Genomic DNA, 17,670 nt, shown 5'->3' with positions numbered 1-17,670 from the left:
CTGGGGCCAACAAACACCACCAGCACCACCAGGCAATCTTACATACCCTCCCTCAACAAGGCCTCACCTGAACATAAACTGGGCCATCAACCTCCGTGCATTAGGCCCCAAACCAGAGTCTCCTGCTCAGTGTCTTTCACATGTACATACACACACGTATACACAGAGAAGACACCGAATCACACAATCATACCACTATTCACAGTCACCCTAACAACATCACACAGTCTAGGGCGTTTGTACTGTGGCAGGCCCACCCCATACCTCTAAGAATCTGTCTCACAGACACAGTTACATCTGCTGCAGGCAAACATACTTGCATGATTATCACATGACGATTAACTCACAGGTGACACACACAGAGTAAGCACACAGAACGACCCACAAACCTGGTCAGAGTTACACATGCAGACAGATGCCCAGCTCAAATTCAGTAAAAAATAATACACATTTATAAAAACTATTACATGTGGTCACAGCGAAGCACACATAGCTACACTCAATACACACCCTGACATAGGCAGCCACACCTCTCACCTCTCACAGATACCTTCAATAGTCACACACCCCCAGCCCCTCAGACAGGCACCCTCACCCTTCACCCAGGTACCCTTGTTACTGGTGGGGGTGCCCAGGTTCTTGGTGTCTCCAACAAAGAATTGGACAAAACGCACAAAGCAAGGAAAGAATGAAGCAACGAAAGCAGAGCTTTATTAAAAATGAAAGTACACTCCACAGTATAGGAGCAGGCCCGAGCATAGGGGCTCAAGAGCCCCGTTACAGAATTTTCTGTGCTTCAAATACCCTCTAGAGGTTTCCATTGGTTATTTGGTATATGCCCCATGTATGTGAAGAGGATGAAGTAAAGTTACAAAGTTATTTACTCAGTGTACCCCCTATGTAAATGGAGAGGCTATTTCCTGTCATAGCTGAAGTTTCCGTTTGATTTACTTCTAGGACGTCCTTAGGTTTCCTGCCTCCAGACCCTGTTTCCCTGCCTCACCCTCAGCCTTAACACTTCCGAAGCCTCTGCGTCTTGCCTTCCGCGCATCCCCTGCGTCCCTCCCATTCACCGCCACCCCAGTCCCACAAAGGCCCGGCTGGGACTCTGTGTCCCGCGTGCAAACCAGCAGCAACTACAATTCCCAGCAGGCGCCGCGCCCGGGGACTCCTGAGCTCACGGAGCACGCCGGGAGTTGTAGCCCTGGTGGGCGCGGGCCCCTGGGGCGTGCTGGGAGCTGCGCTCCGGGTCGGCGGGCGAGCAAGCCGGCTGGTCGCTGCCGGCGCCTCCCGAAGGGTCCGCCGGCTGTGCTGGTGAGGTGGGTTTCGCGGGTGTTCTCCGGCCTGGTCCAGACCGCAGGGGAACACCGCAGGTCCAGAAGCCGCGAACGTCTGGGGCGGCCGGAGCAAGAGTCGGGGGACCACCCAGCGGATAGAGAGCGAGAGGCTAACTCGGGGCCGTGAACAGACGGCCTGTGAGTGCCGGGCACACGCGTGCAGGATGTGACGGGCCGACGGACCGGCCGCGGACGGACTCACGGGCCGACCGGGGGCTGGACTGGCACGCCGAGTGCGGAACGGAGCGGCGGAGCGGGGGTGGAGCGGGCGGACGGATAAAGTGTGGGACGCGCCCGTGGCACGTGTCCGGTGGGCGTTCTGGGTCTGACACCTCGGGTGCGCCTCTCTGACGGGTCGGGACGGTGCGATTCTGATAGGGTGACTGTCTCACGAACCATGGAGTGTGTGACTGACAAACGGTTGCCGTTTGAGGCTTCGCAGGTGGGTTGTGTGATACTGTGAGAGGGTGTGTGTGACTGATACTCTGAGTGTCCTTGAGATGGTGACTAAGATGATGGATGTGATCAGAGTAATGCTGTGTGATGGAAATGCTGGTATGTATGTATGTATTTTTAATTTATTTTTGAGACGGAGTCTCGCTCTGCCGCCCAGGCTGGAGTGCAGTGGGGCGATCTTGGCTCACTGCAGCTTCCCCAGTAGCTGGGACTACAGGTGCCCACCACCACGCCCAGCTACTTTTTTATTTTTCGTAGAGACAGGGTTTCACCATATTGGTCAGGCTGGTCCCGAACTCCGTACCTGAGGTGATCCACCTGCCTCAGCCTCCCAAAGTGCTGAGATTATAGGCATGAGCCACCATGCCCCGCTGGGCCAATCATCTCAACGATTATAGATGACATTGAGCTATTTCCTGTGTCTGGTATTTTGAGGGCTATGACTGACAGACTGTACCTGAGATAATATGTGTTAATACGTAATTGACTGAGATTTTTTTCAGGGAGACTAACACTTGGGTGATCCACACAGTTTACCAAGCATATGAGAGAGGATTTGTGCTTTGCCATGTCTGCAGCTAAAACTGGGTGTCTAGTGACTCAGCTGGTCTTACGGATATGTGCTCCAGTGTGTGTTTAAGTGTAGCAGGGGGCTGCATACATTTTACTGCTTGTTTACTGTGCACCAGGCCTGTGCTGGACACTGGTAATAAATCACCTCATGTAATCTCATAGCAACCCTCTGAGGTAGGTACCATTATCACGCTTGGTATAAGCCAGGTGTGAGAAATGAAAAGAACCACCCTCTTTGGTCGCTTAAACAGCTGTGGATGAGGAACCTCACCTGATCGGAATTGAGGTTGGCTGAGGAAGGCTCACAACAATGTATTTCGGAGACTGTCATAAGGGATTTCTCCAGAACAGGTGTTCCAGGGGTGGAAAAGAGAGCTTGGAAGCTGTTACTGCATCTATTCTCATCCCTGCTACTCTTACTCCTCCTTCCCCTCCCTGCCCCCAAATGGTTCCCTACATTTGTGGGTGACTGTGCTCAGCCTTTCCTGGTTATTCCATTTGCTTAATGCCTGTTTATTGTGCACCTGCTATAGGGCAAGTCCCGTGTACTATGGCTCCAGGACAACCTGGCCTCTCTGAGGAAACGTTCAGAACTAGCGAGGAGTTACCCAGGGCACTCTGGGAAGAGGACTTAGCCTGCTTCCAGGTATCTGGGATGACACCTGAAGAAAGGGGTAGCTAAGATGAGGCTTAGCCCGGAGGAATCGGTCAGAGAGGGATTTCAGAACTAAAGAACAGCAGGGGAAACAAGGGGGTCATAGGAAGGCCATAAGAAATCTAAGAGAAGTTTATAGTGCAGTGAAGGGGCTTGAACACAGCTTTGCCAGAGGTCACCAGCTGTCACCAAAAGGTTTCAGGATTGCGGTCTTGTTTTATTAGATTTCTTTTTTCTTTGAGTTGCAGTCTTGCTCTGTCGCCCAGGCTGGAGTGCAGTGGCATGATCTTGGCTCACTGCAACCTCTGTCTCCCAGGTCCAAGCGATTCTCCTGCCTCAATCTCTCTATTAGCTGGGATTACAGGCTCCTGCCACCACGCCCAGCTAAGTTTTGTATTTTTAGTAGAGGTGGGGGTGTCACTGTGTTGGCCAAACTAGTCTCGAACTCCTGACCTCAAGTGATCCGCCCGCCTCAGCCTCCCAAAGTGCTGGGATAACAGGCGTGAGCCACCATGTCCGGCTGTTAAAAACTGGAGATATATACGCTTCTGGGATTCACGTGCAAGTGTTGTATGAGGGAGTAATAATTAGGCAGAGCTCAGAAAACACCTGCAGAAACTCGGGATCGAACCAGGGACCTTTAGATCTTCAGTCTAATGCTCTCCCAACTGAGCTATTTCAGCTACTATTTGTTAATTTCTTATGCCTAACTTATAAACTTTATCATGTGTATATATGTGTAAGGAAAAATATAGTGTATATTAGATTCAGTACTCTGGTTTCAGGCATCCACTGGGGAGTCTTGGAACACATCCCCTGCAGATAAGGGGGAACTACCTAGTATAAAATACCTTGGTAAGGATGTAGAGAAATTGGAATCCTTATCCACAGCTGGTGGGAATGCAAAATGATGCAGCCAATTTGGAAAACAGCGTGGTAGTTTCTTTAAAAGTTAAGCATAGGCTAGATGCAAGGCTCATGCCTGTAATACCAGCACTTTGGGAAGCCGAGGTGGGTGGGTCACATGAGGTCAGGAGTTTGAGACCAACCTGGCCAACATGGTGAAACCCCACCTCTGCTAAAAATACAAAAATTAGCTAGGCATGGCAGCACACGCCTATAATCCTATCTATTCAGGAGGCTGAGGCAGGAGACTTGTTTGAACCCTAGTGGCGGAGGTTGCAGTGAGCTAGGATAGCGCTATTGCAGTCTAGCCTGGGCAACAGACTGAGACTTCCATCTAAAAATAAAAGTTAAGCACAGAGTATTGTATTATCCAGGAATCGTAATACCCAGGAATTCCACTCCTAGGTGTCTACGTTAGGAAAATTGAAAACATTTGCCCAGGCGTGGTGGCTCACCCTGTAATCCCAGCACTTTGGGAGGCTGAGGTGGATCACCTGAGGTCGGGAGTATGAAACCCATCTAGCCAACATGGTGAACCCTCGTCTCTACTAAATTAGCCGGGCACGGTGGCACAGGCCTGTAATCCCAGTTACTCAGGAGGCTGAGGGAGGAGAATCACTTGATCCCAGGAGGCAGAGGTTGCAGTGCGCTGAGATCGCACCATTGTACTCTAGCCTGGGCAACAAGAGCAAAACTCTGTCCCCCACAAAAAAAAAAAAAAAAAAAATTTGCCCATACAAAATTGATAGCGGCAATTTTCATAACAGCCAAAAAGTAGAAACAACCAAATGTCCATCAATTGATGAATAGATTAACAATATGTAGCATAACTGTACAGTGAAATATTTAGTTCTGAAAAGGAATGAAGTACTGATACAACATGCCTCATCTTCGCCGCCACTTTCTTCAGGTGTCATCCCAGATACTGGGTAGCAGGCTCGGTCCTCTTCCCAAAGCGCTCTAGATAACTCTTTGCTAGCTCTGTCCTGTTTCCTCAGAGAGACTGTGCTGTCCTGGAGCCACAGTACACAGGACGTGCCCTATAGCAGGTGTACTGTAAACAGGCATTAAGCAAATAGAATGACCAGAAAGGCTGAGCATGGTCACCCACAGATGTAGGGAATCATTTGTGGGAGTGGGAGGAAGAGCAAGGGTAGCAGGGATGATCATTTTAATGAACATTTTTTTTTCTTTTTTTTTTTTAATTGCATTTTAGGTTTTGGGGTACATGTGATGAACATGCAAGACTGTTGCATAGGTACACACATAGCAGTGTGGTTTGCTGCCTTCCGTCCCCTCACCTGTATCTGTCATTTCTCCCCATGCTATCTCTTCCCACCTCCCCACCCCCACGCCCCTCCCCCATTTCCCCCCAACGGACCCCAGTGTGTAGTGCTCCCTTAATGAACATTTTTTAAAAATTGAGACTGAGTTTTGCTCTTGTTGCCCAGGCTGGACTGCAATGGTGTGATCTTGACTCACCGCAACCTCCGCCTCCTGGGTTCAAGCAATTCTCCTGCCTTAGCGTTCTGAGAAGCTGGGCTTACAGGCATAGGCCACCATGCCTGGCTAATTTTTTATTTTTAGTAGAGACAGGGTTTCTCCATGTTGGTCAGGCTGTTCTTAAACTCCCGACCTCAGGTGATCCGCCTGCCTTGGCATCCCAGTGCTGGGATTACAGGCATGAACCACCATGCCCGGCCTTTAGTGAACATTTTAAGGTTAATTAAGGTTCATTAACATGTTTTTTCTTTTACTTTTTTTTTTTTTTTTTGAGATGGTATCTCACTCTGTCGCCCACACTGGAGTGCAGTGGCACAATCTCGGCTCACTGCAACCTCTGCCTCCTGGATTCAAGCAGTTCTCAGGCCTCAGCCTCCCTAGTAGCTGGGACTACAGATGCCTGCCACAAAACCCAACTATTTTTGCATTTTTATTGGAGGCAGGGTTTTGTGGTGTTGGCCATGCTGGTCTTGAACTCCTGGCCTCAAGTAATCCACCCCAACTTTGGCCTCCCAAAGTGCTGGGATTACAGGCATGAGCCACCATGCCTAACCCATTAAAATGATTTTTAATGAAGTAAAATACTCAGTGAAAGAAGCCAGACACAAGAGAGAATATATTTTATTTTTTATTTTATTTATTTATTTTTTTTGAGACGGAGTTTTGCTCTTGTTACCCAGGCTGGAGTGCAATGGCGCGATCTTGGCTCACCGCAACCTCCGCCTCCTGGGTTCAGGCAATTCTCCTGCCTCAGCCTCCTGAGTAGCTGGGATTACAGGCACGAGCCACCATGCCCAGCTAATTTTTTGTGTGTTTTTAGTAGAGACGGGGTTTCACCTTGTTGACCAGGATGGTCTCGATCTCTCAACCTCGTGATCTACCCACCTCGGCCTCCCAAAGTGCTGGGATTACAGGCTTGAGCCACCGCGTCCGGCCGAGAATATATTTTATGATCCTATTTATATGAAATGCCAGAAATAGACAAATCAATAGCCACAGAAGTATATTAGTAGTTGGCAGGGGCTGTGAGGAAGGGAAATGGGGAGTGACTTCTAATAGGTTTCATTTTAGGATGATGAAAATTGTCTGGAATTAGATTTTGGTGATAGCTGTACAACCTTGTGAATATAGTAAAACCACTGAAAGGGTAAATTGTATGGTATGTGAATTATATACACAAACACACACATTTTTTTTGAAGTAGAAAAAGGAGGGGGACTTCAAAGCCCCACAACCTCAGAGGAACCCACCAGGTATAAGATAACTTAATACTTCCCAGTGTTTTTAATGCCTTTTTCGGGGGAGGTAGGAATGGTATATAATAGCATAGAGAGGTCTCAGTTCTCTATACAGTTTTTCATTCTGAGTCTTTTTTTTTTAATGAGATGGAGTCTCACCCTATTGCCCAGACTGGAGTGCAGCGGCGTGATCGTGGCTCACTGCAACCTCTGCTTAGAGGGTTCTAGCAATTTTCCTGCCTCAACCTCACAAGTAGCTGGGACTACAGGCTCATGCCACCATGTCCAGCTAATTTTTGTATTTTTTTTAGTAGAGATGGAGTTTCACCATATTGGCCAGGGTGGTCTCAAACTCCTGACCTCGTGATCCACCTGCCTTGGCCTCCCAAACTGCTAGAATTACAGGCATGAGCCACTGTGCCCAGCCCTGTTTATGTTTTTTTGTTTTGTTTTGTTTTGTTTTGTTTTTGAGACGGAGTTTCGCTCTTGTTACCCAGGCTGGAGAGCAATGGCACGATCTCGGCTCACCACAACCTCCGCCTCCTGGGTTCAGGCAATTCTCTTGCCTCACCCTCCTGAGTAGCTGGGATTACAGGCACGCGCCACCATGTCCAGCTAATTTTTTGTATTTTTAGTAGAGACGGGGTTTCACCATGTTGACCAGGATGGTCTCGATCTCTTGACCTCGTGATCCACCCGCCTCGGCCTCCCAAAGTGCTGGGATTACAGGCTTGAGCCACCGCGCCCGGCCTGTTTTTTTTTTTTTTTGAGATGGAGTCTTACTCTGTCACCCAGGATGGAGCACAATGATGCGATCTCAGCTCACTGCAACCTCCACCTCCCAAGTTGAAGCGATTCTCCTGCCTCAGCCTCCCGAGTAGCTGGGATTACAGGTATCTGCCACCATGCCCGGCTAACTTTGGTATTTTTAGTAGAAACAGGGCTTCATCATGTTAGCCAAGCTGGTCTCGAACTCCTGACTTCATGATCTGCCCGCCTTGGCCTCCCAAAGTGCTGGGATTACAGGTGTGAGCCACCATGCCCGGCCCATTTTGACTTTTACTTAACACTGTAGCATAAGCAATTTGTCTTGTCATTAAAAACATGAACTTTTTGGCAGAGTGTGGTGGCTCATGCCTGTAATCCCAACACTTTGGGAGATCGAGGTCAGGATCACCTGAGGATCCTTTGAGCCTAGGAGTTTGAGACCAGCCTGGGCAACATAATGACACCTTGTCTCTACAAAAAAAATTAAAAAATTTTTTTTAATTTCAAAAAGAAAGTATTTTATCCCCCTCTGAATGTCAGTAGCACCCCCATCTATAAATGGGGCTAGAATCTGAGAAGTAGAGTTAATATTGAGGCAGAGAGTATGGCTGTTTTAAAGTTCTTAACAACATACCGCCAAATTGTTTGCCAAAGATGTTCTAATTGAGCGCCCTCACCAATAGAACATGAAAGTAGCTTTTTGTTGGCCCTGACCAGTCTTCAGTGCTCACAGTTCTAGAGATTGGAAAGGCTGTTGTGAGTGTGGAGGAAAGACCACAGGTAGCCTGAGTTCAAACCCTAGCTCTGTTCCTACTGCACAGATGACTGGCAGGTCAGTTTCCCCCACTTTGAAAATGGGAGTGGTAATTCTGACTCACAGGGTGGTGGTAAGGCTTCAGTGGCAGAACAGATGTAAAAGGCTGTTGTGGCCTGTCACCCAGTAGGTTCCCATTGACTGTTCCCATTTTCTGATATTCCTATTGCACACTATACCATCCATATCATCATCGTGATTATCTTACCATGTGTTGGTCTGTCTCCTTCTACTGAGCTCACTGAGCACAGGACCCATGTCTTCCTGATACTGGCATTCCTAATACAGTGCTAGGCACAGAGTAGGCAATTAATGGGGGTGTGTGAAACAAAGTTATTTTGTTTTTGAGACAGAGTCTTGCTCTGTCATCCAGGCTAGAGTGCAGTGATGCAATCCATGCTCACTGCAACCTCTGCCTCCCAGGTTCAAGCAATTCTCCTGCCTCAGCATCCCAAGTGGCTGGAATTATAGGTGCCCACCACCATGCCCGGCCAGTTTTTGTATTTTTAGTACAGACAGGGTTTCACCATGCTGGCCAGGCTCGTCTTGAACTCCTGACCTTGTGAGCTGCCTGCCTCAGTTTCCCAGAGTGCTGAGATTACAGATGTGAGCCATCGTGGCCAGCCGACATTATTATTTTTGAGATGGAGTCTCACTGTGTCTCCAGGCTGGAGTGAAGTGGTACAGTCGCAGCTCACTGCGACTTCTACCTCCCAGGTTCAAGCGATTCTCCTGCCTCAGCCTCCCAAGTAGCTGGGACTACAGGCAGGTGCTACCACGCCCAGCTAATTTTTTTATATTTTTAATAGAGATAGAGTTTCATCATGTTGGCCAGAATGATCTAAATCTCTTGACCTTGTTATCTGCTTGCCTCGGCCTCCCGAAGTGCTGGGATTACAGGCATAATCCCCCGTGTCCAGCTGACATTATTATTATTATTATTATTCTTTTTGAGATGGAGTTTCGCTCTTGTTACCCAGGCTGGAGTGCAATGGCACGATCTCGGCTCACCGCAACCTCCGCCTCCTGGGCTCAGGCAATTCTACTGCCTCAGCCTCCTAAGTAGCTGGGATTACAGGCACGCGCCACCACGCCCAGCTAGTTTTTTGTATTTTTAGTAGAGACGGGGTTTCACCACGTTGACCAGGATGGTCTCGATCTCTCGACCTCGTGATCCCCCCGCCTCGGCCTCCCAAAGTGCTGGGATTACAGGCTTGAGCCACCGCGCCCGGCGACATTATTTTTTAAAAGTTTTATTGAGATATGATTCACATATCATAAAACCTACCATTTCAAAGTGTTCAGGCCAGGCATGGTGGCTCACATCTGTGATCCCAGCACTTTGGAAGGCCAAGGCAGGCAGATCACTTACGGCCGGGAGTTCGAGACCAGCCTGGCCAACATGGTGAAACCCCATCTCTACTAAAAATACAAAAATTAGGCTAGACGCCATGCCTCACACCTGTAATCCCAGCATTTTGGGATACCAAGGCAGGCGAATCACCTGAGGTCAGGAGTTTAAGACCAGCCTGGCTAACATGGCGAAACCCTGTCTCTATTAAATATAAAAAATAAGCTGGGCGTGGTGGCGGGTGCCAGCAATTCCAGCTGCTTAGGAGACTGAGGCAGGAGAATCACTTGAACCCAGGAGGCGGAGGTTGCAGTGAACTGAGATGGCGCCATTGCACTCCAGCCTGGCCAATAAGAGCGAAACTCTATCTCAAAAAATTAATTTATTTATTAAATTAAAATACAAAAATTAGCTGGGCATGGTGGCGGGTACCTGTAATTCCAGCCACGCAGGAGGCTGAGGAAGAATCACTTGAACCCGGATGGTGGATGTTGCAGTGAGCTGAGATGGTGCCTTTGCACTCTAGCCTGGGTGACAAAGTAAGACTCTGTCTCAAAAAAAATAATAAATAAAGTGTTCAATTTGGTGGTTTTTAGTATACTCAGAAGGTTGTACAATCATCACCCTTATCTAATTCCAGAGCATTTTTATCCTGAAACCTCTGTGCCCATTAGCGACTACTCCCTATTTTCATCCCCCGTCAGCCTCTGGCAAACCCTGTTACGCTTTCTACTTTCATGGATTTGCATGTTCTGGACACATATCAGTGAAATCTGACAATATGTAGTCTTCTGTGTCTGGCTTTCTTTTTTTTAATTACACTGTCACTCTCAGGATACTTTTTTTTTTGACAGGGTGTCTTGCTGTGTCGCCCAGGCTGGAGTGCAGTGGCGTGATACCAGCTCACTGCAGCCTCTGCCTCCTGAGTTCCAGCAATTCTCCTGCCTCAGCCTCCTGGGTAGCTGGGATTACAGGCATGCGCCACCATACCTGGCTAATTTTTGTATTTTTAGTAGAGACAGGGTTTCACCGTGGTGGTCAGGCTGGTCTCAAACTCCTGACCTCAGGTGATCCGCCCGCCTAGGCCTCCCAAAGTGCTGGGATTACAGGCATGAGCCACTGCACCTAGCCGTGTCTGGCTTCTTTTACTTGGCATCATGTTTTCGAGGTTCCATTGTATGTATATACAGCATTTTCTTTATTCATCAGGTGACGGACATTTGGATTGTTCCTGCTTTTTTGCCGTTAGGAGTAATGCTGTTACGAACATTGTGTATAGCTTTTTGTGAGGACGTGTTCTCATTTCTTTTGGGTAGATATGTAGAATTGCTAGGTCATGGGGTAACTGTTTAATCTTTTGAGGAACGACCAGACTGTATTTCCCACAGTGGCTATCCCATCTTACATTCCCAGCAGCAGCATATGAGGATTATGGTTTCTCCATACCGTTGTCTACACACGTTATCTGTCTGATTATAGACATCGCAGCAGGTGTGAAGTGCTATCTCATTGTGGTTTTGATTTGCAATTCCCTGGTAGCTAATGATGTTGAGCATCTTTTCATGTATTTATTGTCTATTTGTATATCTTCCTTGGAGAAATGTCTGGTCAAATCCTCTGCTCATTTTTAAATTGTATTATTCGTCTTTTACTGTGGAGTTGTTCTAGATAGAGGTTCCTTATCAGATATATGATTTGCAAATATTTTCTCCCACTCTGTGGGCTGCTTCTTCACTTTTTTTTTTATTTTTGTTAAAAATTAAAAAAAAAAATTATTTATTTTGGTTTGTTGTTTTTTTGAGACAGAGTTTCGCTCTTGTTACCCAAGCTGGAGTGCAATGGCGCAATCTCAGCTCACTGCAACCTCCGCCTCCTGGGCTCAGGCAATTCTCCTGCCTCAGCCTCCTGAGTAGCTGGGATTACAGGCACGCGCCACCATGCCCAGCTAATTTTTGTATTTTTAGTAGAGACAGGGTTTCACTATGTTGACCAGGATGGTCTCGATCTCTTGACCTCATGATCCACCCGCCTCGGCCTCCCAAAGTGCTGGGATTACAGGTGTGAGCCACCGCGCCCGGCCTGCTTTTTCATTTTCTTAATGTGGTCCTTCACATCACAAAAGCTTTTAATTTTGTTGAAGTCGAGTTTTATTTTCTCTTTTGTCACAACGCTTTTGGTGTCATAGCTAAGAAGGCTTTGCATTATTTTCAAGTATGCATGGAACATTAACCAAAATTAACCATACACTGGGTCACAAACCAAGTTTCAGCAAATTTTAAATGATCAGAACCCATCATAGTATGTTTTTTGACCACAATAGACTTAAACTAGACATCAGTAATAAAAAGACAACTGGAAAATCCCCAACTGTTTGGCAATGAAGCAGAAATGTTCTAAATAACCAATGGGACTGGCCACGGTTGCTCACACCTGTAATCCCAGCACTCTGGGAGGCCAAGGCAGGCAAATCACTTGAGGTCAAGAGTTTGAGACCAGCCTGGCCAACATGGTGAAACCCCATCTCTACTAAAAATACAAAAATTAGCCTGGCATGGTGGTGCACACCTGTAGTCCAGGCTACTCAGGAGGCTGAGGCAGGAGGATTGCTTGAACCCAGGAGGCGGAGGTTGCAGTGAGCCTAGATTGCGCCACTGCACTCCAGCCTGGGTGACAGACTGAGACTTCATCTCAAAAAAATAAAATAAAATTTAAAAAGTAATTAATGGGTAAAGTAGAAAGTCTAACAGAAATTAGAAAATATTTTTAAATGATAATGAAGACACAACATACCAAACTTGTGGTGTACAGCTGAAGCTGTGTTTAGAGAGAAATTTATAGCCTTAAATATGTGCATTAGAAGAGAAGACAGGCTGGCCAGGTGCTGTGGCTAATGCTGTAATCCCAGCACTTTGGGAGACCGGGGCGGGTGGATCAGGAGGTCAGGAGATCAAGACCATCGTGGCTAACATGGTGCAACCCCGTGTCTACTAAAAATACAAAAATCAGCTGTGTGTGGTGGTGGGTGCCTGTAGTCCGAGCTACTCGGGAGGCTGAGGCAGGAGGATCGCTTGGATCCGACAGGCGGAGTTGCAGTGAGCCGAGATTGCGCCACTGCACTCCAGGCTGGGCAGCAGAGTGAGACTTTGTCTCAAAAAAAAAAAAAAAAAAAGAAAAAGAAAAGAAGAAAGGCTGAAAGTCAATTATGTAAGTATCAGTCTTGAATACTACAAAATAATTAGCAAATAAAGTGAGAGAATGACCATGTGGCTACCTGGGGAATGTGAGACAGAGGAGAAAGACTTGGCTCCGTCGGGGAGGAGCATGCCTTAAACAGCCTGGCTGTAGGTTTGCCTGGGTTTGTAGGTTAACCTCTCTGCTAACCTTTCACTGGTTGAGGGTCTTTGGGCAAGTCTTTTCCCTTTGTATTACTTGTTTTTACACCCATAGAATAGGTAGAAAGTCCTCACCGCCCGAGTTTGTTGTAAGTTTTAAATGAGTCTACATGCAAGCAGTAGTAACTGAGAATACTGCTCAGCACCAAGTGGGTGCTGTCCTAATTATTATGATTGTCTATGTCTCAGTGAGAGTGTTTCACATCTCACAGGCCCGAAGCCTGTGTTTCCCCTGCTCTGCAGGCATGAGGCAGGGCCCCAGGTTCCACGTGATGAAACTCTGACATTTCTGCAGGCTCAGGTCCAAGGCTTCAGTATCCTATGTATCACTGAGCACCGCTGCCCGATGGCCATCCCCAAGCACTCCCTGAGCCCAGTACCATGGGAAGAGGACAGCTTCCTTCAAGTGAAGGTAGAGGAGGAAGAGGAAGCCAGCCTCCTCCAGGGCCAAGAATCCAGTCTTGACCACGTCGCTCACCCTGAGGCTGCCCGCCTGCGCTTCCGGCACTTCCGCTATGAGGAGGCATCCAGTCCACATGAGGCCCTGGCCCAGCTCCGAGAGCTGTGCTCTCAGTGGCTGCGGCCTGAGGTGCGCTCCAAGGAGCAGATACTGGAGCTGCTGGTGCTGGAGCAGTTCCTGGGTGCGCTGCCCACCGAGATCCAAGCCTGGGTGGGAGCCCAGAGCCCCAAGAATGGAGAAGAAGCTGCTGTGCTGGTGAAGGATCTGACTAAGGTGCTGGACAAGAGAGGTAAAGGGGGGCTATGGGCAGATTCACAGCACACTGGAAGTACACCCTGGACTGGAACACGGGAGCACAGGGGGTTTGGGGTTCCTCATGTCCTCATTCTCACATTTGTACTTTACACGAACTCTCACACACTGTAGTAGACAGGTGTGCTTTGATTCCAGGTGACCAAAAATGCAGCTCAAATTAGCTGAAGCAAAGAACAGTAAGGAGGCATCATATATGGCTATATCCAGAAGATCTGATGACAGCATCAGAACTCTCTTCTTTCTCTTTTGTTCTGTCTCTCAGATGGGTTTTTCTGTATTAGCTTCATACTTTTTTTTTTTTTTTTTTTTTTTTCTGAGACAGAGTCTTGCTCTGTTGCCCAGGCTGGAGTGCAGTGGAATGATCTCAACTTACTGCAATCTCTGCCTCCTGCATTCAAGCAATTCTCCTGCTTCAGCCTCCTGAGTAGCTGGGATTACAGGCATGCGCCACCACACCCAGTTAATTTTTGTATTTTAGTAGAGGTGGGTTTCACCATGTTAGCCAGGCTGGTCTTGAACTCCTGACCTTGTGATCCTCCTGCATTGGCCTCCTGAAGTGCTGGAATTACAGGTGTGAGCCACCGCGCCCAGCCTTGCTGTCTTTCAGATCAGTTCCACATTAGGGTCTCTCTTCTGATTCTTGAGCCAAAATTGGGAGCCTTGAAAGATAGAGAGTTTGGTGGAAGGAGGAAAAATCAGAACCCGTGATGCAGTTTTGGATGGATGGTGTGGGAGGACAGCCCCGCACCCTTTTGTCATCAGGACACCAAATAAGAAACTTCCCCTTGGAAATGGGGCCAAATGTTAGGAACAGGCCACATCTCGCCTTACAAAGTGTGGCCAGGGCCCTCAGCAGAGTTGGGGAGACTTGGTGTGGCAGGAGTAGTAATGCTGTGGTTGGGATTGTTTCAGGATGGGATCCTGAAGCCGAGCTCACAGAGGCAAGCTGCAAGCAGAGTGACCTGGGAGAGTCAGAGCCATCAAACATGGTCACTGAGACCCTCACGGGAGGTGTTCCCCTCCGACCCACCTTTGTCAAGGCCTGTGAACCCGAGGTCAGCTCAGAGAGAAGGTCTGGACTGTCAGCAGAGATCTGGACAAAGTCTATCACCCAACATATCAGTTTCAAGAAAACTTCAGGGCCTTACAAGGATGCCCCTACAGAACAGCCTGGCAGTGAACCTGCTGCCTTGAGGGACAGTTCTAGTGTGTGGCCAAACGTTACCTCCCAAGAGAAGGCTCCTTCAGAAGAGAAATTTGATCTGGTGGATGCTTATGGGACAGAGCCTCCACATACATACTCAGGGAAGAAGTCTGCCAAGTGTCACGAGTGTAGGAAAATGTTCCAGAGTGCTTCAGCACTCGAGGCGCACCAGAAGTCCCATTCTCGGAAGACACCATATGCCTGCGTCGAGTGTGGGAAAGCCTTCAGCCGGAGCACTCACCTTGCCCAGCACCAGGTTGTCCACACAGGGGCGAAGCCCCATGAGTGTAAGGAATGTGGGAAGGCCTTCAGCCGGGTCACCCACCTGACTCAGCACCAAAGGATTCATACTGGAGAGAAGCCCTACAAGTGTGGGGAGTGTGGTAAAACCTTCAGCCGCAGCACTCACCTGACCCAGCACCAGCGGGTGCACACCGGGGAGCGGCCCTACGAGTGTGACGAGTGCGGGAAGGCCTTCAGCCAGAGCACGCACCTGACTCAGCACCAGCGCATCCACACCGGGGAGAAGCCCTACAAGTGCGATGCATGTGGGAGAGCCTTCAGCGACTGCTCAGCCCTGATCCGACATCTGAGAATCCATTCTGGAGAGAAGCCGTATCAGTGTAAGGTTTGTCCAAAGGCCTTTGCACAGAGCTCCTCCCTCATTGAGCACCAGAGGATCCACACAGGAGAGAAGCCTTACAAGTGCAGTGACTGTGGAAAAGCCTTTAGCCGCAGCTCAGCCCTTATGGTTCACCTGCGGATCCACATCACGGTACTGCAGTGACTGGAAGTAGCCCCTGGGGCCATAGCACAGCCTCTTCTTGAGGCTCAACATCTAAGAGAAACACTGAGTTCCTCAAGAGCAACAAACAGGGTGGGTGATGGATGAGTTGCGGAAATGAGAGGTGCCTAAGGGCAACCTCTGGGGTCCAGGAACAACTCTGCGTTTGAGGACCCCCGATGAGCACAAAGCGATTCAGGCCAGCTGGAGAAGCTTCAAGAAGGGCCCTGCCCCGCTACCTACCCTCTATTTCCTACTCAAGGCTGTCCCAGAGAGAAGGCAGCTGAGCCAAGGATTGAGATTGGTTCTGAGGGCCAGGGCACGTGGAGACTCGTGTCTCGGAACTCCATCCCAAGATGCTCTGGCCAGGCCGACTGCGGCTTGTTCTCATGTGACTCTTCTTGCCTGCTTTTCTGCTGCTTAGCCCAGAAGGGACACCTGCCATGCCCACCTCTGTGCCTTGGCACCTCCTGTTTCCATTCTAGCCTATTTTGTGCCTGGCTCCAAGGCTGACTTGTGAGGCCACCTCTTCTGTGATGCCTTCTCCACACCCTCTGCCTCTCTCCTGGTTTCCTGTCTTCATCAGCAGTGCTGCTTGACACCTGCACATCCTGTGTCTCTCCTTTTCCTTCCGTATCCCACCAGTCACCAGCCCCGTTGGTTTCACCTAAAGCTCATCTCTAATTCATCTCCTTTTCCACTGCTGTTACCTTACGTGAGCCCTCATTGCCCCTTGCCTGGATTATGGCAGGAGTCTCCTTCCTGACCCCTTCCTGCCTTTGTTCTCTGCTCCTCTGTCACTCTCCAGGAGACTCCTGTTACCAAATCTGATTGTGTCACTCCATGGAGGAAAGCTCTCTAATCCGTCACCTTCTACAGGAGAGCTTCCTGAACAGGGTATAAGTATGCTGAGATAGGTCGTTCTGGGCCGTGAGCAACCTTTCCAGTTATCCTCATATTCGTTTATGAATACTGTCATTTTTCTGTGTGCACAGGGATGTAAAACGGCCTCATCTCATACCATGGCTCCACCTTCCATACACCAGCCCCATGAACTACTGTGGTTCCTGAAGGAACCATACATTTTCCCCACCTATGTGCCTTTGTACTTGTGCCTGGAACCCTCCTCTCCTTTTTTATCTAAGATGTTTCAAGTGTCTCCCAAAGAAGCCTCCCTGATCTCCTGGAGCAGACTGCAGCTTGCCCTCTCTGCTTCCAGAGCACCTCCTAGTTACTGCCCTTACACCTCCTACCACGTTGTTTTACTTATTTGCTCCTTGTAGAGCTTATAGTATGTTTTTTCCAAGGATACTATGAGCTCCTGAGAGCAGGGGCCATGTCTTACTCTGAGAATCTATAACACACAAGACTCAACAGGCCTTGACTAACGTCTCTTGCATGCACGTGACTGATGCCTTCCAGGAGGTACTCACCATGCTCTGCCCCACACTGTCCTTACATATGTTTTCATGGATGTCTCCCCAGCAGCTTGAACCCTGCAGAGTAAGAACCATCTGATTTTCCTGGGGGCCAGCACCCAGGTAAGCCTGGCATGCAGTGGTCTCAATAAAATGTTACTGTACTGAGTCTTCTCTTTCTAGGGCCCCAGGTCCCCCTGGTGTCATGGACTTAGTATTTGCCAGCACTCTGCATGTGCTGTCTGGCCGCCTCTCACAGTTCTGCATCCTTATCCCATGTTTAGGGTCCATGTCTATAACTGGATGTAGCAGCTTCTATTCATTCCTGTTAGAAGGGTGTCATTCTTGATGCCTCTGTTTCTGTTGATGGTCTTTTTTTTTTTTTTTTTTTTTTTTGAGACGGAGTTTTGCTGTTGTTACCCAGGCTGGAGTGCAATGGCACGATCTTGGCTCACCGCAACCTCCGCCTCCTGGGTTCAGGCAATTCTCCTGCCTC

The 17,670-nt window shown here is 48.7% G+C and overlaps 1 protein-coding gene and 1 non-coding gene across 2 annotated transcripts; one reads left to right on the top strand and one right to left on the bottom strand.

Annotated features, from left to right (window-relative positions):
• Nucleotides 1–1,325: 1,325 nt before the first annotated feature.
• On the top strand, nt 1,326–17,342 carry ZSCAN22 (zinc finger and SCAN domain containing 22). Its single transcript, XM_010332360.3, has 3 exons — nt 1,326–1,779; nt 13,289–13,742; nt 14,681–17,342. Exons 1-3 carry the CDS (start codon nt 1,735–1,737, stop codon nt 15,757–15,759), a joined length of 1,578 nt encoding a protein of 525 aa, XP_010330662.3. The 5' UTR covers nt 1,326–1,734; the 3' UTR covers nt 15,760–17,342.
• Nucleotides 3,632–3,704, bottom strand: TRNAF-GAA (transfer RNA phenylalanine (anticodon GAA)). The gene has a single exon. It is a non-coding gene; the product is annotated as a tRNA-Phe (tRNA).
• Nucleotides 17,343–17,670: the final 328 nt, after the last annotated feature.

The sequence above is a fragment of the Saimiri boliviensis genome, chromosome 14 (genome assembly GCF_048565385.1).
Source record: "Saimiri boliviensis isolate mSaiBol1 chromosome 14, mSaiBol1.pri, whole genome shotgun sequence".
In the NCBI taxonomy this organism is placed as follows: Eukaryota; Metazoa; Chordata; class Mammalia; order Primates; family Cebidae; genus Saimiri; species Saimiri boliviensis.
This window is presented reverse-complemented; position numbering and strand designations above follow the sequence as displayed.